The 26,606-nt window shown below is 40.1% G+C and overlaps 1 protein-coding gene across 4 annotated transcripts in view; it reads right to left on the bottom strand.

Moving 5' to 3' along the window:
* CHST8 (carbohydrate sulfotransferase 8) overlaps positions 1 to 26,606 on the bottom strand; it is a 175,782-nt gene that overhangs the window by 112,059 nt on the left and 37,117 nt on the right. For 3 of the 4 annotated variants that reach the window (XM_032195446.1, XM_032195447.1, XM_032195445.1), the window contains exons 2-3: positions 19,656 to 19,879; positions 16,993 to 17,225 (exon numbers count right to left, since the gene is read on the bottom strand). In XM_032195446.1, coding sequence (XP_032051337.1) covers positions 16,993 to 17,225; positions 19,656 to 19,753 — 331 coding nt within the window. In that variant the 5' untranslated portion in view covers positions 19,754 to 19,879. The remainder of the gene's footprint in view (positions 1 to 16,992; positions 17,226 to 19,655; positions 19,880 to 26,606) is intronic. The other variant, XM_032195448.1, reaches the window with a different exon arrangement.

Raw genomic sequence — 26,606 nt, 5'->3', positions numbered from 1 at the left:
TGATGGCATCTTACAAGTGACCGATCTGCAAACTACACCGTGAGCAGATGCTGTTTTAAGCCCTGATCAGACAAGTGTTCAGATAGCCTCTCTTCTCACATCACCCACCTCCATCCTTCTCCCTCCTCAGTACCCCCTTTCCTTGCACGTTTTATGAATAGGGTGATGGGGCGGGACCATGCTGGCCCAGCAGAAGTGCTTCTTTGCTCTTTCTGGATCCCTTGCTATGGTATGCCCAGGGAAGCTGCTGTAGCTCACTTCCTTCCTGACAGCCCTGCCTAAAGATTTGAGATTGTTCTCCTAAAGTCGGTAGGAGTTACCACTAAATTCAGTTGCAGTTTCCCCTGCCATTGCTGTTGTTATGTGAATTCCAAGGTTTCTTGCACTGCTTGCAGAGTTTAGAAGCCAACAGGCTTTAGGAAAGTCTCCCCTACGCATCCCACTTTTTGCACCACCATGTTGCGTGTTTCCATTCTGTCTGAATCCACCAATTTCTGGTCCTTGTTCTCCCTGAAATTCAAACCATGCAGCAACCATCTAGGCATGACCATGATGCTGCAAATATTCAAATGAATAGAGAAAGGCATCACGGCTATGCCCTGAGCAGCTCAGGCACAGTGTGCCTGCTGAGTTACAAGATTGTTCAGGAGTCACAGAAGAAGAATTTCATGAAGAGAAATGAAAAAGATTGGGCTGCTTTGCCAAAATGAAACGAACTTTTAAAGAAATGTGAATGCTCCTGTGTTAGGGCATAGGCTGTCTTTTACTAATGAGAATGTTGGAGAAACCTTACTTTGATAGTACTTTATTCTGTAGCAGACTACCTTGCAGTTTCCTCTGAATCTTATCATACCTCCCATTGCTAAAGACAGGATACTTCACCGGAAAGACGGGCTGCTGATCTAAGCCACCATGGCAATTCCTGGACTCCTATTAACAGAGGCTGTTGTCATTTCAGTGACAATTAGCAGGCAAATCCTATTACAGGATCACCTAATCCTCAACTCCTGTACATGCTATTCACTGTGATAGATGTTTAATTATAAGGCTTCTGCGAGCTACGGTACTCTGTGCAAAAATTTCAGAAAATACAGAAATGTGTTGGGAGACTTCACTTAAAAATGATAAGTTAGACATATGCTACTTCAAAATTATTACTCCAACCCTTTTAATTGGAATACCTACTTTTCTGTGCTGTTCAGAGAGGCTTTTTACAACTTGTGGTATTGTAGGAAAGCCAGCGAGGTCTGAGGTGTCACTAGCAATTTTCCTCTCTGCTGCATTTTTAACTTATTTACAAAGGTACAAAGCAAGAAAAAGATACTTTGAGAGAGTCCACCAGGTACATTATCCACTCAGTGGTTTGATCCTTTTAAACTTGTTCATTAGGTGTACCAAAGAGAGAGAAACAGGGAACGAGTGAATGCCAGAGAGCCTGGCTTGCAGGCTGTAATGCACTCAGCCATTAAGCAGCCCGTCAGCGTGCTAAAACAACCCTTCTCTGGGTATTGCAGCTTGGCGCATGCTAAAGAGTGTGGCAATTACTCAGCAATGAGGAAATCCATTTTTTATATAACAGAACTGTCGATACTGTCTTGGGGTTTCTTGTTTGGTTGGTTTTTTTCTTTTTTTCTTTTTTTCTTTTTTTCCCTGATAGAAAAAGGGCTAACTCCAAGAAATACGAAATCTAACCAAAGTCAGGTGAGTTAAGGGCAACCTGCACTCTATTTTAGTTAGAGCATAGGACATGAAGGATGGTGCTGTGTATTAGGAGAATCTCTCTCATTATGTCATAAGCTATCTTTGGGCACATGCAGTTTTCTTAATAAATCTTGGACTTTGTTCCCTGTACAGCTTAAGTAGCTCTTCTTTATGTGACTTGCTTTCTACTCTTCAGTATCAGAAATTTCACTAGGTATTTAGCACCTCACAGTCCACATACAAACCTTGACTATGTAAACAGAATTTGGTGTGAGACACACTGCACCATAGTGTTAGCTAGTGTAATGCTGCTTCAGACACTCACTATCAGTGCATTTCAAAATAATTTCTCTTTGTCTTTTACAGAGCTAGGATGACCGCTCTGAATCTCTGTTACTAAGATATACATGCTGTTTCCAATTTTTTATTGTACTTCATTGTTCTCTGGGTTCATTTGTGAGTTGGGGGCTGAGAACCTTGAAGGTGTGCTGTCCTGGGCTGATGCTCCTTCCAGTTATCACAGTTAAATCTAAATTACAGCAATTAAAACAAACAACAATCCTTCAATTTTTTTTTTTTCCTGTATGTTTTTTTTTTTTTTTTAGCAGCTCACATTACTCTCGTTTTCCCCCATTCTTCTCCAAAACAGTGGATACATTTTCTCTGTAGCTCTTTCAATTACAGGTATCAATAGTATGATTCTTTGTCATTCTTTGTATTTTGTTATCCCAAGACTCAAAATCAGTTCCTTTTTTCTTCTGTGTTATCTCTAACATCTTCATAACAAAAGTGCTGCAAAAGCTATTGGAGAAAGATCAGTCTGTGTGACAACATCATTCTTTGCAGCTTCGTAGGTTTTGAATAGAGGCTACCAGCTCTGTTATGTGAAGTAGCGTTCTCTTTAACAAAGGAGGATAAGCATCAGAAGCATCTAGGGAAAACCTCCGATTCGAAGTGCTGCATTGTGAATATGAATTTAAACCAGTAATAAGAAAAAAACAGAGTATCTTCTTTAGTAAGCCGTTCGACTCTATTGAAAAAGAGGGGCTGAAGGAACTGATAAATACCTGGGACAGAGTGCAAAGCAAATCAATGAAAATGTTCCTGGTGACTTCAATGGTCTTTGAATCAGGTTTTCTAAGGCTATTTTTCTAAGCACTTACATATGTGAATCCTCACATGCATTAAGAGCTAGCATAATTGTTGGGGAAATTAGCCATTCATACACATAAATACCTAAAGCGGTCCTAGAAAGATCTGGGCGCCCAATGCACCAAAAGGCCGGAGATGGTGAGAATGATGGACTGCTGCTGCTTTTGGGTGTTGAAGTGGGAAGGCTGTCACCTGCCTGCAGGAGTGCTAGGTACTGTCCCTGTTCAGTCACAGTCACTCCCAAAAGGGCTTGTGCTTTCACCTGGGCAGAAGGATAGCGGCTGGACCTGACTGCAGCTTAAAGCGTGAGTTTGCCCTCAAGGATAGCAGAGGCTGCGGATGTTATTCCTGGGTCTTTTTTTTTCAGGGAAGTTGAGCTTAAACCAAACCAGGCATTCTGAAACCTGAGATATTTCCCCAGGCATATCCTTACCTTGTTGTTGTTCCAGAAATCTGAATAAATGATAATAAAAGAGATCCAGAAGATTTAAAATTGCAAGAAGGGTTAAATGTGATTGCCATGAACAGCTGGACTGTATCTAACAGAGTATATCTCTGTATCTGGCTCTGCTTGCTCCCAGTCTGATGGACAAGCAGTAAGGACAACTATAGGGAGGGGAAGAGATGAGCTATATGAAAAGTTGTCCTCAAAAGTTCCACAGATATAAATAAAACAAATATGGTGTGGCTTCTGAAGAAATTGAGTGGTTTTGGGTTTGTTTTTCTTTTTTCTTGAAGCTGTGTGAGGCTGCAAAAAGGTCCATTAAGTGCACATTCATTTACCACTGATGTGGGTCCTGCACTGGCCCAGTGAGATAATACAAGTTTTTAGCTGTGTCTGGTTTGGGCACCCCTAATAGTACACACCCAGGAAAAACTGTTTTTTACTTCACTCGTCTTTTGGAGAGATCATCTCTGTTTTGTAAGTCAAACAGAATACATAGCTTTAGGTGCATTTCTGGCAATCATACCCTTAAAGCAGTGGTTTCTATCTTCATTCAGTCTGTGAGCCTCTAAAACTGTTCTGTGGAGATACAGGCCTCTTTATACTGAGGTCTGTTAAGAGTAAGCTTATTTTTCTTACCAATTTTTGGACCTTTTCATTACCTTAAAAGCAATCCATGGACTTCAGGGTCCACAGGTCATACTGACTTATTGACAGCTGCTGCACTGAAGTGCGTTGTGGAGGGGCACAAACATCGGGATTGCAGAGCTGTACTCACAGGCTGGCTCCATGGTGCCTCTGAGCATCCAGCATCTGGGCTGGTTTGGTGGAAGTAAAGTTGACAAATATACCTGTGAGTGAGCTGTACCAGACTGTTTATGGATTGCCTCTAGAATAACATTTCGTTGGGGAAAAATCCCTAGATTGCATCATCAAACTAGGTATACAATATTATTAGCTACAATCATTGAATTTTAAATGGGAAGTTAAATTCCCTGAGATCTGTACCAACTGCATGGTAAGGTTTTGTTGTGGGTAACAGTATCTGTCATGCCTCTGAATAACATATATGGTGCATCATTTTGTTTGCCATGTCCAGCAAAAAAACATCTGTTGTAATTTTCAATTTTACTGCCATCAAATAACCTTTCCAAGTGCTAATTTCCTTGTAATGCATTCTCCTTTAATTTTGAATAGGCCAATGCAAACAGCATGTAATTTGTAGTTTTGCTTTCTTTTTTGAAGCACCTGAGGTAGGCTTTCTTCATAATTACCGTGTTTTAAAATTGATATCTAATTTACTACCCATATTATTCTAATCACAGAAACAACTCTCAGTTTGCATACTGTATAATCACACTTTCACATTATTCAAAACCAGTTTTTATCTGGTGAACTTCTGATAATTTTTTCTTCAGTTTCAGACAGTTACTTAATTGTCTTGTTAATATGGATCATTTGAATTTATATCAGATTAAACTGCGGCCTCAATGGTTCATTTTTGCAATATGCTCTGCTGACAGAAAGGTACAGAGAATTTGAATGGATATATATCTTATTAAATGCAGATTTCATTAGCATATTATGTCAATATTCTTTACAGTTCAATAAATTTGTGTGGTACTTAAAAAACTATTAACTTCTCTATAAAGCTTTGGATAAACACTGTGAAGTTGCATTTTGGAATTCATTACTTCTTGTATATGTGTTTTTGTATGTATTAGTTTTTATTTATAAATTTGCATATGCTTGTATATGAGTGTTTATTGCTTCTGGCTTTTGAAACTAGCCTCCTGTGGGCAGGTGCTTGCTCAGGCATGGTGCAGTGGGTGGTCGGTGCTCCTACATAACAGCTGATGGTCGCTGGACTTGGAGGCGGTCTTTTTGCTGTACATGTTTTATGAAAAGCAGGCTTTCTTTCTTTGGCAGTAATTATTTTCTTTAGAACTAGAATGCTTGAGGAAGGGACTATATCTTTACCTTCATACTATTCTCTAACTAAAAATAAACCCTATTTTTTATATCCCTCACTTTGTATCAGGTAGGTCTTCAAAATACCCAGTTGTTTCACTTGGTTCATGGGAAGCAGAGAAGAGGGCTCTATGCAGCAAGAGAGCAAGTTATATTCAACGCCATGTTAAAAGAGAGTGATGGTGTGCTTTGTAAATATGAGGTTTCCTTTGACATGCCACCTGAGTAGGCTATGTCAACGTTTTGAATTGGTAGCTAAACTAAAAAATAAATACAACTTTTCCTTCCAGCAGCAATATTACTTATCTTTTGGTGTGGATCATTTTGTTGAATCCATAACATTTCATTTTGTTTTGGGATGTGCACTGTGGATACTGCTCACTTAAAAGAATGGAAAGGTAAATAACAGAAAAGCAAATTTTTAAAAAAGAGATTTATGAACCTGTGAGACAGAGATTACTGTAAACTTTTGTACATATTTTATTTATGTTTTTCTTTGCTGTAGTACATATTCAATAGAGCTGATGGAATATCCATTGACTAATTTACTTTTAATCATGAATTTTCCAGTGAAGAGATTATGCGACTATTCAAATTTCTTTAGAATATTTAATTATTTTTCAATTATTTTTTTCATTTACAGTTTTATTTAAGGACAGTAAACATACTTCAGGAAACATTCTCTAATAGTCACTTAAAACTCTTTTTTTTTTTTTTTCTTTTCTATTTGCATAATCTTACCAGCAAACTGTCTATAACATATGAAGAAGGGAATCCACAGCAGGGCAGGCAAATCCCCTAACTGAGCTCACTCACGAAACTTTCCAGAACGCGGGTGGGCCTTGCCATGTTTGGGCTGCATGCAGCTCCTGGGCTATCATGAAAGGGGAGTTGTGGAGCTACCTGACATCTTTCCAGGGCTTTCCTTAACCTAGATCTCCACGGGCTCATTTTTACTATGTCAGAAGTATCCCTTGAGCCTGAAGGCACTGTGCTCACAGTGGCAAGACCAAGCACGCAGGACCTGAGGCCTGCGAGAAACCCTTGCCAGGGTGGGCCCAGCATGAGTGGGGGGCACTGCCCTGGGACATGGGTTGGAAAGCAACCCTAAGGTCAATGAGCTTGAGTAGTATTTGTTTTAAACTGTGATCTGTTGGGATGAAACAGTGACAAGAGCTATTTGGCATTGACGTGCTGCAGTCATAACACGGCCTATCTGGGTAACGGGCCAACTCCCAGATGCTTTCGTAGGCTTTGAGCATCCATTTGAAAACAAACAAAAAAATGAAATGTATTAAGTTCAGGAAATGTATAGAATTAAAACTAGAAAACTTTTTTCCCCCTTAGTATAAATAACTTACAAGATAGATTTGATTTAAAGAAACATCGTGCATTGCCTTCCCCACCTCTGGGAGCCCTGCTGGTATCAGCTGCCTCGTCAGCTTGCATTTGACACTGACACCACGGTGCCCACTGTGAGGACAGAGAGACTTCCAGTCTGCTTTATTACTGCTTCTACACTGAGGGGAAAATAACCCTATCGTCTTTAGGATCCAATTTTGCGCAGAGAATTGTGCAATTATTAAACCTGTGGCAGAGAAAACGAACCAGCTAAATCAATCCGGTATCTTCAGTGAGCTCATTAGGCACTACCTAGGCCTGCTGGTAAGGGAAAGGGGATATTTTAGCTCTGTAAGTTTAAATAGCATGGAGAGAGAACAAAACTTGAAAACGTAGCGTACAACTCTTCCCATGTACTTTGCAGGGGCGTTGTCTGCCTGCCCTGGCCACCCCCAGCAGCTCCCAGCCGTGAAGTGCAGCCTCTGAGCCTGTGTCTGCCCTCACCTCACCACATAGAGCGTGCTGGCTGCTGTAAAACACTGTGGTGATAGAGTGGTAATTAGCTGTGCTAGATGTTGTTTCCACAACTGGAGCTCAACTGCTTTCTGCCCCTGCTATTCATCTGTCTGCAGGACTCCGATTTTTGTCTGTGGCAGCAGCCCTAGCAGGAGCCAGTGGGCCTTCCTATCTTCTGCCTGTTTAGCAGTGAGTTTGCTTTGGCTGCGAAACCTGTATTTATTAGTCAATAACAATTTTCTCCTCCTTATGATAGAGGAATGCTGTCAGAGAAATGACTTGTGGACTGTGGCCTTCTGTGTCTGAACAAGCCCTCTAGGCCCCCCACTGCTGCATTCCCATTTCCTCTGCATATTCTGTAGCTGAGCAGTGACTGTGAAGAAGATGGGCACAGCAAACCAAATACAGATATTCATTCACGAGATCCTTGTGAATTTACTTCCAAAGAACATTTCAGCTTGTTAGATAAAAGAAATAAAGAGACATGTTCATGCTACTAGGCTAAGAAAATGGGATCGTTATATGCAACTGATGTAATGTAATGTGTGCTTCAGATTTCATTTTCCCAAGGTAAGCCTCTAACTCTGGGCACCTTCTCCACTGAGGCAGATGTTAAATATTTTGCTACTATCAAGACCAGCATCACCATGCTTGCTTCCAATTGCTCTAAATAACTGTGAGAAGATGGTTTGTCGTAGTAATTAGAGAGGTCCTCATAGTAAATAAGGTTTCTCTTGGAATATTAACTACATGTATCTGCCCTTCACTTGGATGTTTTTACGACGTCAGTGGGAAAAGGACAGAAGCTCTGGATACCAAGAAGATTAACATATTCAGAATTCTTGAAATGCTGCATCAGCAGTTCTTTGTGAAACATCTTTCATTATAATCGTTACTATCTGTTTGTGGTGGCATGGAGGGCTGCGATCAAAGCGGTCTGAATGCTAAAAATGCATATAAAGACACGTACCCCACTGAACTCAGCAGGAGCCAGAGTTTGACTCACACTCCCTAATTTGAGGAATTAGAAATCTAATTAACATTAAATTGCAACAAAAATATACAAAGACCAAGAGATAGTGGGATGCCTCTAAGGCATCCACTGTGTAAGGCAGCTGCAGGGCTGGAGGCGGCCATTTTGGATGAGGAGAGGTGAAGGATGGCAGCGTGCAGTCTGCCATGTCCCCGAGAGGGAGACTGCAGCCTGCTCGGTCTTGTTCGAGGCTGTATTGTGTGAGACATTTAAAAGTCAGGGTTGTATCCCAACCCCCAAAGTTTAAGTAAATAAGCAAAAATATACAGTGAAGCCAGTGCTGCAGCGGTTTCTCCTCAAATCCCTGAAGTAAACAGGCCAGGCTTTGGCTCGGAGGTGCTGAGATGGCAGCTTTGTGTGGTGAGAGCACCTCTGCTGATCTGCTTGGTATCATTCAGAGTGAAATGGAGAATCTTCTGCACGCTTGGAGCAGACGGTGGTGATGGCACAGCCAAGACTAATGTGAAGGGTAAATCAAGTTCAATTCAGCCTTTGAAGTTGAAGGGGGAAAAGAGTAAAATTCACTCTTCAGTGCTGTAGGTCTCTGATTTCTAATCTGTGATTTCATGGAGGAAGGCAAATGTGCCACTGAGCTCCTTTCAGGAACTGCCCTTGGCTTATTAGCTTGCTTTATGTGTTGTCCAGTTTCTGGGGGGGGGGGAAAGGCTGCGCGTATGTGGGTGGTATTATTTTAGAAGAAGTCTTAGTTAATTATTGTCTACTGAAACATCACCTAGGAGATATTCTTTCTCTGTCATGCAGCTTGATATTTCATGCAGTTAAAGGTAACTCTTCTATAGTTCATTAAATTATGTTGTGGTGAACTTATCTCCACTGGGTCTCAATTAAGAAATGAAGCCAGTGCCTTTAGAGGAAAAGGCAGAGAACAATCAGAATATACTGACTATATAATTTGATCTCTGGAAACAATCAAGGGAAAAATATGGTTGGCAAATGCGTAGACAGTAGGAAGGTGTTGGTTCTTACAGATTTGTATATGGAGCTATAATAAAATCATTATTGTACATGAGGAATATTTAGTGCTTTTAAAACTTTAAGAAATAAGTTTGTTATCTACTGTAAATTTACTGTAGCAAATATTCTTTTTCCTTACCACTTTCTCTGTCTCCATTTTAGTACCCCTGGGAACTTCAGACACACTGATTCTGAACCCATTGTATATTAACATTAATTATAAAACTGCAGTAATTTTTTGCTATGTTCTAATTTAATTAAGCATGTATTTTTATTTTTTTTCCCTTTTTTGAGGTGTTAATCAAGCAGAACTCCTTTTTCTGGATGTTTTTCTCAAAAAACAAACAAACCAAACAAACTCAAAGTACTCTTCATTAAATAATTGCAAATATAAAGAACAGTAGAGGCAGTTATCTCAGCTTTTCTTTCTCAGACCCCCTTCCCTACCAGTGTGTTCTGTGCACATTTTATTTTTTGGTTCTCTCCATTTTATGTGCTCTTCTTTGCTAAGAGTAGAAGGCTGTTATAATGGCTTGCTAAGGTCTGTTCATTTTATTTTCGTCCTACAAAATGTAAATCATCCCAAGAAACATTCTGAGGTATTTACTAAAGTGCAGATATTGGTGAAATAGGCCAATGAAGCAGGTAGTGCCATGGCTGGTTTAACATGCAGCACTGATCACATCATCAATATATATGTGTTAAACAATTCCTGACTTTGTACATTCTCAAGGAATTTAATTCCCTTCAATAGCTTGAGAATGAGCAGCTCATAGATGCAGAATAATTGGAATTTTAATTAGGTGGTGACTTAAGGATGCCTCCTGTTTCGAAGGTAATAACATCTCTTGAGCTAAATGAATGGAGGGGCAGATTTCAGTTTAGCAGCTTATAAGAAAATCTGTTGATTGGTTTTCAATATTAATCTTAGCTGTTCATAGTATTTGTCTATGCCCATGTTAAATGAACTTAGTGGCTGAGGTACCCAAGTTTGTTCAGGGCATGTGAATCCCATCCCTGCTCAGGTTCCCACTGACCAGAGTATTCAGGGCAAGTTTAAAACAATAACAGAAGAAAAAAAAAAAAGTCAAAATAAGCACAGAACTGCTTTGCTCTGATAAGCGCTGTACAAAAGTCACGGTATCTACGTGCAAGTATATACATTTACTTTTGTGACTATTTGAATATACACCTTTTCATTTGTTTACAGCTGAGCAGTGAGATGAATTTGTTTTCTTGTATGAGATAAGCATCATCATGTTTTTCCTAGCAGCTGCATGCACAATTAGTAGGACCCAATTAAAGTTGCATTCAGTTCACACAGAGTGTCGGTGATTGCTGTCTATAATTTCTCCTGTGGTTTGACTTATGGGCATTAAGCTCTGCAGAACTTTATTAACAAATAAAGTCAAGTCAAACAAGTCAAGACAGAAAAGATGGAAAACAGTATGTATGATCTTGTTCCTTGTGCACTACCTGCAGCATGAATAAAGGAGCCCCTTCTACCCCCTCACCAGCCACTTTGCAAGCTACTAGTTTCCTCTGCTTGGGATTGTAGGGTCTGTTCTTCTGGCCACAAGAATAAGTATGTGTGTCTGCTCTGCTTCCATGTAAGTGGGACTGCAAGTCAGCTACTGACTACAGCAGGTACAAGACATCCAAAGATTCCTGTGAATTTAATCCTAAAATAATTCTAAAGCTAAATATACCTTTGTCCCCAGCAATATTTGTGCCATCGTTATATAAAGCCTAGCACTGGGCTTTATATTGGCATATCATGATGCTAAGTGGAAAGAGAAAAGTAAAGAATTAGAATATAAAAGGAGCAGGGCATTAGAGTGATCTCATTCACAACTTCTGTTGTTTTTTTTTTTCCTCATGAGGCTGTTCAGTTCCCACTGCTCCCTTAGGGAACCTGATGTCTGTTCATGTTCCTCCAGCCTGTGCACTGCTCCTTGTGTACACGCAGGCATGCCCAATAGGACAGAATCTTTTGCTTTCATAGTATATGAATACCCAAAGTCTGTAAACACTGATCTCTTGGCTATTGTGCCACAAAGAGCAAAATATCAGATATCCAGTCCCTACAAAGAGTTTTATGATAAAATGTGTGGTTTTCAACTAAAAAGCAGGAACAGAAGCCCGAAAGGTCTCGATTTCTGTAGGTATGAAAAGCCAGTGGATAGTGAATCTGAAAAAAAGAGGAAAAGAGCACGTCTGAATTGCCTTAATGTGCAGAAGTGGCAACAGAGTAAGGGCCTGGCTGGAGCATTTTTCCACTTAATCACCACACAGTTCTTCTGAAGTGGCTAAGAGTGAAAAGGGGCAAAGATGGGACTTAATTCTACAAGATGCAGAATATCCGACTCTCGGACAGCAAGGCACTTCAGACATCTGAGGAGACTGAACAGGCGAGCCACTTGGTTGATACTGAAGTGCTTTTCTGCATTGATGCTATGAGCTAGCATCACGTATGACAGGGCCTATACAGAATTAGATACAATCATTTAATCACCTTTGATATGTGAAGTGCTGACAGATCCAAAACCAATCACTTCCTTTCAGAAGTAAGTAGATTATTAATTCAGAGAACATGATAATGATGTCTACAAGAAGTTGTTCTTGTGTAGGACCTATACAAGATCAATTATTTGGCTTTTTATGCTCACTTGACTGGTGCTAAAGTAATAGGTAACTGACAGTTTTGATGCTGATAGGCAAAGAAAGCCATAATAGAGAAAAAAGCCACTTTTAATTTCAAGCTCCACTAGAATTGTGAAAGGAAAATTAATGTTTACTAAATGAAAAAGGATGATATTGCTGGAGAGAGGAGGTTTTGTTTAAGCTTTTAGAGGAACATTAATGACTTTGAGAAATGGAAACATCCATTATAAAACATTTTAAAATGGCATAAAATTTAGAAAATCCAGAAAGTATTTTAAACTTACCTAATCTCCTCAAAGTGGTATCAGGTTTTGAAAGTCAAGCAAACTGACTGATAGCTGACATATGGAAGGAAGCTTTCTAGTATTGACACATTTTCCATGAAAAATCTCATATAGTCTCATACCCAATAAACATTTTGAGGTGACATGAAAGTCTGTTGATCAACTTGTGCACATTTCTGTAATGCCCCTGCAAATTTCTAGGGGAATCGCAGAAGCGTACAGCCTTGCTCCCTAGGAATGTACTTTCATAAAGCTGCCATTCTTAGAGTCCTCTGACATATCCCAGTGCTGCAGAGTTTTGCCTGTGATATGTTGCCAAGCACCATAAACGATTGCAGCTCTGAGATGGCAGGTCACTTTTTATTTTGCCAGACACAACAAAGAAGTGTCAACCTCTGACAGTTTTTAAAAGTAGGCTTTAAAAGAAATATCAAACCTTTTTTTTAACCAGTCAGTATCTGAGAATAAATGCTTACAGAAAAAGAGAGGATAGGGAAATTTGTGGAAGTGGAAACTGCACTATGTTATGAGTCTGATTTAGCACCACATCACTCTGGTTTTATGCTGATAAATACATTTGGGATTAGGTGACAGGGACTTTATGCCATCAAATAAATGGGCAGTGGATCTGAGTTCAGGCATCTGATGTGTGTGCACTACTGCAGTGGGATTATAACTGCTGCCAGTTTTGCACTGGTTTGGGGGATAATCTCACAGTCGATAAGCTTTGGTCTTGCATTTTTGTTGTAGGATCCTGCAGCCCTTAAGGTACACTGAGTCCCCTGCAGAGATCCCCTTTATAACAGGGAATGGAGGCATTTAGCAGGTGACTTGCCTGATTTAACAGAATAAAGCCCAGTGTCTGAGCAGTGGGGTAGGACAGGAATGAGCAGCAGAAGCTTTGCACAGGAACACAAGTGCTCAGCCTGGTGAAGCACTGGCTGATGGCTGACAGGAAATCCTGGTCCTGCAAATGCCGACCTGTGATATTACAGCTGAAGAGCTGTATTTGCTTTAGTGGACTTCTGGATAGAAATGTTCAGCTGTTAAAATATGTTAACATAAACTGAAAAAAAAAAAAAAAGGCAATGTGTTCAATACCAAGTCACAAAAAATGCTCTGTTTTTCATAAGACATCCAAGGAGATGGCATAGATAGGAAAGCAAGGAAAAGTGGTGTAGGAGATGATCTCTGTACATTATGTGTGGTAAGCAGGCAATACGTGATTGTTTTCAGCAATAAACTCCATTTCTCTTGAACAGTTCTCCACTGGCAGCATGGTACAAGGTATCCCTTGTAACCATCTGGACAGCATTTGATTCCTCTGTAGTAGTAGATTGATGAAGCCATTGCCAGCATTTCTTCCCAATTTTCTAAATAACGAGGTTCACAGTCTGTCTAAAACACAACCATTTCAAGCAACAGAAAAGGCAATATCAGTTTCATAAGGCCACATTTCCCTCTTAAGTGCCTTCCCTCTGCAGACACGGAGATGAATCTTTTTCTTTTACTCCTGATGACTGCAGACCATTGGGAACTGGTCTGCTCACAGGCAAATTCTTTGTTGAGGGGAGTTGAGCTAAGGAAGGCTCAGAGGATGGGACTGCAGAGGTTCATCTGCCCCTGAGTCAGTGAAAACTAGCCTTACACAAGTAGCAGAGTGGTGCTTCTGCTTGAAAAGTGCATTGCAGAGCTCACTTGCCTCCTGTACCAGATTCTTTTCTTCATGATTTCTACTGGTGCTATTAGTTGAGAAGCAGAGGAAATGGCTTCCAGTTTATAAAGAGAAGTAAGTTGTAAATTGAAGGAAAATTACTTCTGAAATTATGTATTGACACCAGTTCATTTTCAATTGTATTTGTAGAAAAGTTTCCAGTACAACAAACAAGCATTACGTTGTGCACTAGAAAAGTATTATGGAAATGTACCGCTAACATGGAGATGTGCATAGGCCTGTAATTTGTGAGTAGCAAGGCATGTGTGCTCTGAATAAGTAAATAAGAAAGAGAAAATTTCATTACACCTATAATATTGATATTTGCTCTAAGGCGAGATACAGTAAGACTTGTGCACTGTGGCTCCCCTGTGCCATCAGGTTTGCTACAGCATTTGTGTGCCAGCCCTTCTGGCTGTCGTCTCTCCTTCCTCCCCCTCCATCCCAACACATCCTTAGTAAAGCAGAAAATAAAGAAGTCGACAGCATTATGTTAGGAATTGGTACATGAGGGAGGGAAAGAGCAATTGCTGCAGAATCTCAGTCAGATGAGTTTCAGGCTTGGTTATATTCCTACTTGACTTTCAAATGCTGATACTGTCAGAGTATAAAGGCATTTCCATTCTACTCTCGGTTTTCACCCTGTTGGAGCTCTTACAACATGCATCCTTTAAGATGTATTTTTCACCTTTTACCAGCTCCCACAGGACTGTACGTCCACATTTATTCACCTTAAAAGTTTTAATGGAAAACTTAGAGGTTTTTGAATTCAGTAACCATATGGCTAAACGACAACAACAACAAAAAAACACAGTAATTGTTCCCCATAGACATATTCATTATATAGACAGTAATTTGCTACATAAATATAGGTGTACAGAAATATTAATGCTCCTCCCGTATTTTATTTGGCTACATCTTCTATTAGAAATATATATATATATATTTAGAATATCCCTTCTTTAAAATATTTCTCTTAGAATATCCCTTAAGACTACATGGTCTTAAGTACAGAGGGAGGTACTATATACCTGGTGCAGATGGGAAGCAGTGGTTCTGGTATTCATGATTATATGTGGCCACTTGGTATTGCTGCAAACAGTCCTGTCTCCAGCCCAAGGACTAGTGCTTCTGCAGCTCAGAAGTTTCTGTAGGTGTTTTTGAAACCCACCATGGAGGTGTTTGGGTGGGCTGAGCATCCTCTGGCTCTTCTTTTGCTTACAGACACTGTCCAAAGTACTATCTCTCGTACCACACCAAATGCAGCTCATCACAAACCCAAGTTTTCCATGGTGTTGGTGATCTCATACACTGCACTGACCTTGACCAAGGCTATGAAGGTGCTCGTTTAGTCCTGTCAACTCTTCCACTGTAAGTCCCAAGAGAGAAAGAGCAGGCCACTATGCCAAAGAAGGCTCTTGTTAAACCACGGGGCTCTGTACAAGCCCCAGGCTGGAAACGGTTCCAGGACAAACACAGCAGTGGAGTGGCTGCACCTTTAGTTACTTTAAAGTGACTTTAGTTACTGTAAAGTTTTGGTATCTTTAATATCCTACCACAAATAGGAGATACGTCTATGCAGGGATTACTAGCATTAGAACGGGGATGTATGTATTAAAGTTTGCTTGTGCACCAAGTATTCGACTTATCCCAGACATTATTTTTACCATCTCTGTTAAGAACTAAGTTTATATAAATACACAGGGAAAATTGTTAGGAGAACATTGCATTTCTGTATGATGTTTGACTGTCTCTCATTCGTACTGCTTCTCAACCCACTCCCCTGCTTTATCCTGCATTCTCCATGGTAATAGCACCCTCCATAGAAGCCCAGAAAATGTCTGTTGTAAGTGAAGTTATTGTCTCTTTAATGACCCCAGGAATATCCGCTGCATTTAATGTATTGGCTTGGGAAATCTGTTTTGCCCACCCTAAATGGTTGTCTGTCATAAATATATCTGCTCAGAGTGATGTGCATTATATAAATAAAACTGTACAGACAGAATGCTTGTCAATCAGCAAGAAAGGCTCTACACCCACTATCCAGGGCATATATACTTTGTAAGCAGTGGTTTCCAACAGATAAATGTAATCAAGGTTTATATGCTCACAGAAGCCAACAGGATGGGATTGTTTCACTCGAAAGATCAGAAGAAAATTGTAACTAATGTTGTGGAAAATTACTTTGATATTGCTTTCTCAGTACAGCATCACAATTAGGTAGCAATGTGAAGCACAGGGAAAGAATAAATGAATAGTAACAAATCAACACAAACAGCTACTGTCAGGAGTACTTTGCTCAGTGAAAGTAATGTAAGCATTACTTAAAGTTTTATAACTGTGGATTTTATACTGGTTTAAGTAGTACATCAAGGTCTCACCATCATGCTTGCTTGGACTAAAACAATCAAGGGCAATTTCCAGAACAGACAGATAAAACTAAAGTACCAAAGTATTTTTATTAATCTTGTTTCATAAGTTGTACCATCTTAAATTAAAGATGACTGAATGTACTAACGGTGAAAAATGCCCTTTTGGACAATGCAAAACTCTCCTATGGTGCTTTGCAGTGGAAAATAAGCATTATCGACTTTTCTACAGCTTTCCTGATGAGATTCCAGTGCCTGCAAATGCACTTTGCTACATAGAAACTACATGGGAAATGCAAAACCAAAGGCTAATCCAATAAAACTCTGCCATGCAGAATCTGTTGTCCTAAGTAGCTTAATGACACATGCATTTGTTCAATTCTATTGAGGGAGCAATCAGACAAGCAAATTATAGCAATATCCAATCTCCATTAGAAACAGACCCCTCTGAGGAGAAGCACTGCAGAGCGGAAAGGAAGCATCCTTTTCGGCACACCAAAAATGCCTCTTGTGACTGACAGATTTTCACAGGAGGCTGTCTGGCAATGAAATATGTCTACTCTCTTTTTAATGAAATGAATGGCTATTTTTTCCCGTGCCCTTTAAGCTGCCTAATATCTTCTAGCGATAACTGGCATCATTTTCAGAAGCAGTGGAGGTGAGGAGTTTCTGAGTCCACTGGGAGCTGAAAGCACTTAACACACATGAAAATCAGCCAAACAGAAATAAGAGTAATTGTATTGAGCACCTTTTACTCCAGGGTACAGTCTGCTTCCTATTAACATAAATTGTAATTGAATGTGAGAATCAAGCAATTGATTACACACCTTTGGCAGTAACAGCATTGTTGGGATGTTCATTTTTTAGCTGTGCAGAACCCTGCCCCCAGCAGCAGAACACATCATGGGGTGAGTTTCCTTCATGGGAGTGCAGCAGGGAGGGACAAGGGGAGGGCCTCGCTTCGAAGTTGCTTTTATGTAAATGTGCTTGGCTGTCCCATTCACCAGTTAGATCCTTCTCAAATATCACCTCACTGTAAAGCAGTCTTTTCAAGAGGTTTCTGAGTGAGAGGACAGAGGTAATACAGGTCAAGATGAGGGGACCAGTAATAAAAAGATAGAGATTGCACTGTTTTTGAGGTACCACTAGAAATTCCTTCTCCTTCAGGAGCAAAGATTTATTTTTTTCAATATAAAGATACACATTTAATGATCCACCAAAGTCCTGCCTGTATTTGCTGCCCACTTGTCTTTCCCCTCACTCCCAATCCACTGGCAATTGCAGGTGACTCTAAGATGGACAGGAGTCCCAAGATAAAAACTTTTCCCACCTTTAATGCAAGCTGGTGGCTGGGCAGAGGGAAGAAACCCAAGCTAGTGACCCTGCTGAGGAAGAGGATGTACCCCGAGCTCAGAAATTACCATTCTGCTTGGCTCTTGTGCTTTCTGTCTTGCTGTATGCTCAGACACAAGGATGTTGGAAGTGTTGGGGGAGGAGAATTAGGTGACCAAGGGAAGGGAAACTTCAGAGATTGCAAGAAGTTAAAAGCAACCAAAAAGGAGATGATGGGAGAGAAAGGGAACAGGATAAAAGTCTTTAGGAAAAGCAGTGAAGCCTGTTCTCGGAACAGAATAGCTTTTGTGCAGAAACATGATTTAAGCCCTAGGGACTGTCTGATCAGGAGTGCTACTGCGTCTTAAAAAAGGGATTTGACCCACCATCACACACAAATCCAGCTGGGGCAATTGAAGCATCACCTGCCTCTACCAGGGCTTTCCAGCCCAGCAGGCTAACATGGGCTTTAAGGTAATAACCTTTTAAATGAGGAAAAGGGGAAACAATCCTTCGGAGTTGGGCCCCTGCAGTCACTGAAGGTGATCTGCTGATGGTTTGATTCCTTCGGATCTAAATCCTGCTTGTTAGGGCACAACCACAGCATATCGAGTATGTGGCTAACAACAATTTAAAGGTGGGTTTGTTCTCAGCATAAAACCAAACCACACTTACTAGATGGGAAGGCAAGCCCAGGACAGTAGAGGTCCAGGGCCACGGCTCAACAGTAGAGGTGCCTCAGTGATTTCTCTCTCACATGCATTTTGTGCTATCACAGATGCACCAGTGAACTTGTATGGTAAATTTAGGAGGTATAATTTCTGATTTTTTCTTTATTTTTGTGTTACTGTACAGACTTCATAGCAGTATTGATTCCAAATGAATATGCACAGGCTTGAATGTGGCCAGTACTGTCAGTTTTAATCTGTAAGCTCTTTTGCTTCTAAATATACAAAAACAAATTAAAAAAGCACCGAAGTAACTGTTTAGTTCTCTGTTTTCCATGGCACGCTGATGATTCACTACATCTACAGTTTCAGCTGAGTGCCTGCTTTCAAGATCGGTGTGCAGTTGGACTAAATAATGAAAATATTAAAGTATAGATTGTTCAGTGACATGGAAATAAGGAATTAACAAACCAGGACACAAAAATTAGCACTTAATTAGCACTTAATGTAACCATTTAAGAGTTCTCTGTGTTAGGGTTCAGCTCCTTTAAAGATGTTACTAATATTTTATCTTTAAAATATACACAGTCACATTGACTGTGCAATGAAGACATCAGATAAATAGACTTTTTATAAAGTACGCATTTAGTCAAAGGAGAATTTCAGTGCATATATGAGCAAACACAATGACCAAACCTCTGAGCATAAGGGTATTATTATGAACTGAAGTAACTGCACTGACATTTGTCTAGGCTCTAAACCAGCCTTCATTACAGCCTTAGTCAAAGAGAAAGCGACTGTAAGTAAATCAAGAGATGTCTTGTGCATTTTCACACTTCTTGCATGCCCCTTGTTAAAAGGAAACCACTGTTTCAGTCCAGCTTTCCAGCTCTCACAGTAATGTGCTCTTTTTGCTGTTTAAAGTTAGTAACCTGAGAAGATGGCGTGCTTATGAATAAAACTATGAGATGTTTAATGAAAGTTATGCACATTAAAGAAATACATCCGCAAGTATTTTAAGTTTCTTGTGTTACTTATTTTATGCATCTTTTATTTTGCATCTCTATGACACTGAATATTATATACAAGGGAAGGTGGATTCAGAGGCATGTATTTGTAGGAGTTGAACTTCGGGCAGAATTTCTCATTTCCAGATTTACAGTGGTATAACTGGCAGCAGAAGTGGGTCTCAACTTTAGCAGACAATTAACTCCATCCAGCTGGACCCAATACACCTTGGCAACAATTCCCGCATAATCAGTCAGTTGTTTCTTGGAACCGTTTTATTTACAAACTTTTTTTTTTTTTTTTATACCACCACAACAAAACCAAAATGTTAATTAATCTCAAAATAGCTTTTGTTTAAAAAAAAAGAATACATACCTGTGTTCAGGCAACCTCTGTGAAATATGTAAAATGTGTTAAGGACATAAGTATAAAATGTTGAACGTGAAAGAGCTAGTGAATCAGACAGAAATAGGAATGCTAACCTGGTGTCTGCTGATGAACTATTTCTTCTGGATCCTGCAGGTGAATGAAGACAATGAGCCCAGCTGCTCCAAACAGCAAGATGAAGGAGAACATACATGTCAGCCTCATAATTATTGTTCTCAGATCAATCCAGTTTTGACCCAGGAAAAGAACTGCATGCAGTCTCCAGGGCGCTCTTCAGTCATAGTTTCATCCTCTCATCTGAAGTCTGGCATAATATTGCCTACAAAAGGTAAAACACAAACCCCTAAAACTTAACACATGCAACATTTATTTGTTTGAGGTATATTAGTTGATTTAAGTCCTTGTTTAGACCAAGTAACTGATTTCTCTAGTATTTCCTTGGTAAAGTTAATTGCAGTCATCCAGTCAGTTTCTGCCCCATTGGTTTGTCTTTAACTATATGTCACCGTTTTAACATGTTGAAAATGTGATGTAGAATATCATTAAAAAAGTGTAACTTGGGAAAAATGGTCATGCCATGGCTGTAATTTAAAAGGAAATCCTCGTAATTGTTCTCTTGCTTCGAGTGAATCACGTGTCACTTTTTATTTTCCACTGATGATATGAAAACTATAAAGTGAGATAATATGGGGAAAAAGACCACACGAGCAGCTCCTTGCATGTCAAACATGGGGAGAGTGATGAACCTGCTTCAGCCTTAAGGAAAATAGCCGAACTAGAGTGGTGCACCTCACATACATCACTACGCAGCCTGTTGAAAAAGCTCTGTGGGAGTGTTGTTTTCTAAGGGAAATGCTGGTCACAGTGCTTGGGCCACCTTTCACTGGCTTGCACAAAGCATTAGCAAGCAGAGCGCAGGGAGCAAGCTGGCTGTCTGCAGTAGCACTGGACACTGGAGCTGCTGCCTCTCCTCCTTAGGGAGCTCTGAGCAGGTTTCTGGGCTCAGTGCTGCAATTCTCACTGCTGGCTTTTACACTTGCAGTTACGTGCCATCCCAGAGAAACAGCAGCAGTGCTAGTCCCAGATGGGCACCGTGTATGTGATTCTAAACCCCTGACTGAGCACAGTCCTAAGGCAAATATTTCACTTTAAGCACACAAATAGTCCCACTGGAACCAATGTCCATTCTGGTAAGACAGTAAGAAGTGAATAAATGAAGGAACGGGAACCATAGAGAAAAACCATTAGCAGTGCCACATGGCTTTAATAATTAAAAGAAATGCTTTTCCACACAAGTTTGCTGCGCCTGCATTTTTTGGTAACATATAGGAAGGTCCATTAGAGCACAGGCATTGGAACTTGTTCCTGATAAACATAGTCAGATTTCTTATCAGCAAATTATTCAACACAAGAACCCAGGCTGGAAACCACCAACAGATCACAGCAGTGGCCATCACTTCACTTTTCTTGTATTTCTAATTGAAAATGTGAGCTGGTGAGAAGGTTTATGAAAGTGGTCTTTATTTACAAAAGAGGTCTTGGATACAGAGACAGTGTTATATTAGTTTGCAGAGAGGATGAAAGATGATGATTCAAAGTAATTATTCCAGGAAAAGTCTTTAAAGATTTCTTTATATTCCTGGAATATTTAGTGTTAGAGGCAACTTGTTTGCTTTTCATGGTTTCCATGGCTGGTTTTCAATTCTCTGCAGGGTATTGATTTTCTAAATTTTTAAAATGCACCAAAGAAGGACACCATTTGTGCAGTCCCAATGAAGTAATTTCTGTGACTCTGACTGATAAGGTTATTTAGTGGCAACTATATTTATTCTGTGTGTAAAGCAGCCAGAGGTAAGCTCCAGGCCAGGAACATTGGTGGATGCATGTATCTTAAATGAAGGCTAAGCACTAAGTTATTTTTATACATAGGCAAGTGCAGCTTTACAGTCTGTTAAAAATTATGGCAGACATTAACTGAGTATTTTTATTATTTTTTCCCTTAAACCTTTCTCATCCTTTTAAAAGTAAAACCAAAACGAAATTATGTTAAGCAAAGCTGAATCTGTATGGGTCCTTGTGCAATTCCATCTATGTGTTGTGTGCATGTCTATGGATGGATGTTTGTTTTTTTTTTTTTTGCACATACATTTTATATATATGTATGTTTTCAGGATCGAGTACTAACTCTAAAGCCCCAGTGGAGCCAGATTAGGGAAGGAGGATTAGGCTTCAGAGCAGTCGTGTTACAGTTCCAACCACTGTTGCTGTAAGCAAGCAATTAGGGAACATGAACAACTTTGCACTGAGTTTACTACAGAATGTGTTCACACTAAATAGCCAGTAGTTGGACTAAATGAGTATTTAGGACCACATCCATCTGTGGCAAGGCTGGTACAACACCAAAATCAGACCATCATTTTGTAATACTGTACAGTCAGACCATTCTAAGAATGATATTTAGTTCCCTAACATAAATATTTCCCATTTTCTAACCTACTTATGCTCTCTGCATACCCATGGGGAGGAGAATGCTACTACCCCAGTTTCACAGGAAAGAAATGAGGTAAATTTCTTGCCTGAGATTATACAGGAAGGCTGTGATGGAGTAAGAATTGAAGGGTCTCCCAGCCCTGAGCTGGAGTCGGCAGTGCTGCCCTTCTCTGCTGGGAATGCCCAGGCAGCTGGTGAGGGAGAGCTGGCAAGAAATGCATGACCATAATTTGAGAGAGAGCAGCTTAAAAAATCCATTCCCAAATAACAAGGTTTTTGTATTTGCTTAATGCTGAGTTTTAAGGTCGTTTTTTGAATGAATTATACCCTTGAGCAAATATGGGTTTCTCAAACAATTATTATTAGCTTAAAATGCTAAACCATTTTCCCTTTTTGGTTTGTTGAAATGTTTTTGTTTGAAGTAAAGGCAGCATCAAGAAAGAAGGTCCCTAGCCAGTTTTTAATTAGTGCGAGAAATGCTAGAGTAGCCGTTTTTAACAGTTATAATGTTTACATTATTCCGTATCCTATAGGACATCTGTGCTGAGCATCACATAGTCTTTTAGGTTAGACACTGCAGTGTCTCAGGGACACCTCACAATGCAGCAGTAATGAAGGCTAGATGAAAGCATATATTGACAGAAGAAAAGGCCACATGTGATTACATAACTCCAAAGCAAGACTACTGTTATTCCCTGGTCACAAATCTTTGCAAGGACTGAATGTAGAGGGAGTCCAGGAAGGAAGATGAAAGAGAGCCTCCTTCCCCTCAACAAAATTAATACCTCTCAACAAAACACAAACTTCAGAGATCTTTAAATTATGGGACTAGGCTTTTCCCATCTCTATTCTCCTGTAATTATTTTTTCCATCAGTTGACTTTAATTAATGTGTCCTAGGAGAGCAAACCTGCTGAATGGGAACTACTGTTTTATAGATGCTGAGTGTGTGCTTCCCAAGCCCTGCCAGGCTGGGCCGTGAGCTGCAGGAGCAGAGAAACTCTGAAAACAGTTGGCACCGACTAATACATGTGAATGAAGTATCCTCATTAAGAAACATTTGAAAATATAGTTTGTAGTTAAACTGCATCATTTAAAAGATGGATTAGATTAAAAGAAAAAAAGTGATGAGAAATCTTAGTGGAGCATCAGCTAACAGTTTCTTCAGGCAATGGTTCCTCAGGCATATGAGGCAGAGGCATGCGGCACGTGGCAGCTCAGGACTGGCGCACACAGAGCCCCATCGTCCGGGAGGCACAATTTTTGCAAATCCATAGCCTTCAATTTCTACTTTGGATTTGTAGTCACATACTTTAACTATGCTCCTTGCAGTGGGCAATAAGATGTTTTTATAATTCTGATTAGTATTACTGGGAGTGCAAGAAGATAAGGTTGCAAGCAGCTTCCAATCAAAACTCCATTTTCAGCTGCCCTGAACTCACAAAACAGATGGAGAGCGGTTCACCAAGATGTGCCATAATGAATTGAAACATCTAACTTTTAATTTATTCTTCCTTTATACATTTCTGCAGTGGATAAAACTCCTAGGTATCAATATGTGTTTTTCTAAGGCTTCCCATTACAATGGTATGTGAATGCTCTGCCCTTGAAAGCAGCAGAGCTATGTGTATGTGCAGATAATAATTAGCACTCAGGTAGCACTTTCCAGTTCAAAGACATTCATTAATCACCACAGCACTCCTAAGAATTGTGAGGTGAGGAAGTATTAGCATTGGGTAGGAGAAGAGGTGCTGCATCATTAAAGCAGACTTTCTCAGGAAAAAAGCTGTATAGTTTTAGGTAAAAAATTTGTTTGTGGAAAACAGTTGAATATTTTAGCAAAATTTTCAGACATCATAGCTTTTATTTGTAAACATAGAAGCAGGACTAATTCCCCCCTGCTCCCAGGCAGGCAGAGCTGAAAGCCTGTTGGAAAGACACTGCAAACCAATGTGATGGGAGAGATGGTTTGCATTAGCTGTTTAGTTGGAGCTGTGCTACTGCAGTGTCTACTGCCGAGCCCGTCTGAACAGGAGTTACCTGCAGCTCCTTGGGGAAAGGTCTGGCTCAGAGAAGGAGGGCCTCAGCCTTCTGACAAAGCAACTTTTGTATAGACAAAAGTTAAACTGAACTTGTTAATTTAAATTTTCTGAGAAGAGTGACACAGAAAGCAGTGCTTTGGAAGTCTGCTGTTTTTGCAGTTGCCCTCTGGAAACCTAGTGGGTGAACATTTTTACCACAAGCAATTTGACATTATGGTAGTGGTCAGTCCAAGAAAGGCACAGAGAGACAGTTTTCTGCCAATGTCCCTGTTGTTTAATTCCTCATACGAGATGTGATAGCCAGCCTGCACTTGGGATTGTGTCTGATAGCACACAGCTGTTTGTGCATTCACGAGTTCTGTGGACATTACACTTTCTTTCTTGTCTGCCAACAGGTCTGTGTGAAGAATGACATTGGCAATGTAATAATCTAGGGGCATGATTTACTTCTTTAGGTAGAAATGCAGGGGATTGCCTTTGGTCCATCTAGAAGAGGATCTTTCCCTAATAGGGGCCACAAGTTGATGCTTTGAAGTACAAAAACCTTGCAGGGCAAAGCGGTAGGGTAACTTGCTCCCAAGAAGAGGTCTGTTGATCCTTACTTGAGGTCACCTTTTTATGTGCGTAGTGTATCTTAGACTGGCTGTTCTAGGAAAACATGATAGGGCATGAACCATTCACAGCACTACAAATGTTTCAACTTTTAACATTTAAAAAATGTTTAAAAAGTGTTTCAAGAGCTCAGTCACTGAGTGAGAACAGGCAGAATTAGCCCGCAGATGGAAGAAATTGAGCAAAGACGAGAAGAGAAGAGGCTGTTTTCTGGTGTGGCACCAGGGGAAGGACCAAGGTGGGGCAGAGACCCTGTAAGGTTCCTACCCACTGCAGGACACGTCCGTACTCTCCCTTCTGGGGCTCTGCTCTGAGCTGCTGACGCAGCTCCAAGTCAATCAAGGAAAGCAAACTAATGCCAATCACAAGTTTACATTGCCATAGACATCAGCAAGTCAACAAACTACCCAAGCTGTTTGCAAACATCTACTGATTGCTAAATTGGACAATTACAAGTCACCTATGAATCAATGTAAATGTCTAGTTTGCACGTACACAATAAGCATCATTTCTTGTGCTGTGCAGGCTGCAACAACCAGTTCCTTTAGCTGATAGCAGGCTGCTGGTTTAGAGCAGCGTCAAAGCCTGCCGTGTATTCAAAGTAGAGAGAGAGATGTTTATAAAGGCAGAAATATTTTTATAAAACAATCTTTACGAAATAGAAATAAATACTAGATGTTAAATTTCAGCATTCCTCCAGCTGATCTGAGAGGGTTTAACTGAGAGCTGTTGGCAGCTGTGATGGGTTTTTGTCTTCTGCTGTACTCTGTTTTGTGTGTTCTGAAAGGGGGCCATAATGGAGCACTCACTTCATGTGTTATTAAGCTAATTTTAGTTAGATTGTGTAATATAGTTAGAGGCTGGGATAGTGACAGGGAGCAATTAGCTGAATGGGAAATATCAAAATACTAGTACTACAAGAATATTAGAAAAAGATTTGCTATTACTAGAGAAATGATCATTTCTAGATGCATTTGCTGTGTTCCTATGAGCTGTGTGAACAACTGCTGCTTCTCGGATCTGAAGCTGAGCCAAGGACGCATTTCCTTATGCAGAGCACTTACAGAGACAAAAGGCCTTCAAGCACCGGGCACTAAGTTTCCCTGTCACTCAAGCATCCACTCTCTGCTTTACTCCTGACTCCAACATCGGGCTTGTCATGACATTTGCAGAACAAAAATAATAATAATAAAAATAATAAAAGTATATATAAACATTACTCATATTCATATAGGTAAAACTAACTTTTTATAGCAGTTTTACAAATGCAGGCATGGTACTTGAGGCGTAGATATTACAAGTCATATTATTCTGTAGCTGTCAGCACTTCTTCTTGGAAATAGGAAATGCAAATGAATCCCAAGTATTATGCCCCAAATCCTCTAACTTTTTCAGCACAGAAAGAAATAAGAAACTAATTCTGTGGCTGCTTTCATTCACCAAACATTCATCTTTTGGTGCTGGATTTTCTGTCACTGTTGTTGCTGATGTACCAATAGGACAAATGCTTTGATTTGCCCCGAGACTGAGAAAAGACAAAATTGTTTCTGGCTGATATTTTTAATCAACACACTTTAGTTTTGCTTGGCATGCTTCAACTTTGTATGTTATTACATTAGTCTTTGAGTAACAAAAAGCAAATATTTTGAAGACGGATGAAATAAGAAATTTTAAGTTTCATTTCTTTAAAACGGCTCTGGCAAGTTCTTGGAAATCAGAACTGAGGTACTTGGGCAGAGAGAAGTGCCTCCGCCTTCTCACCTCTGTGCCATAGCAGTCTCTCTCCAAAGCCTGATGGTGAGCCCTCACCCATGTACATGTAGCTCTGCAGGGCACAGTCTGAGCAGCTGGCCAGGGGTGCCAGATGCACAGAGCAATTTAGCAGTTTGAATTTAAAGAAGAG

This window comes from Aythya fuligula, chromosome 12 (genome assembly GCF_009819795.1).
Source record: "Aythya fuligula isolate bAytFul2 chromosome 12, bAytFul2.pri, whole genome shotgun sequence".
Taxonomy (NCBI): domain Eukaryota; kingdom Metazoa; phylum Chordata; class Aves; order Anseriformes; family Anatidae; genus Aythya; species Aythya fuligula.
Note: the sequence above shows the minus strand (reverse complement) of the source record. Positions and strands in the feature narration are given on the sequence as shown.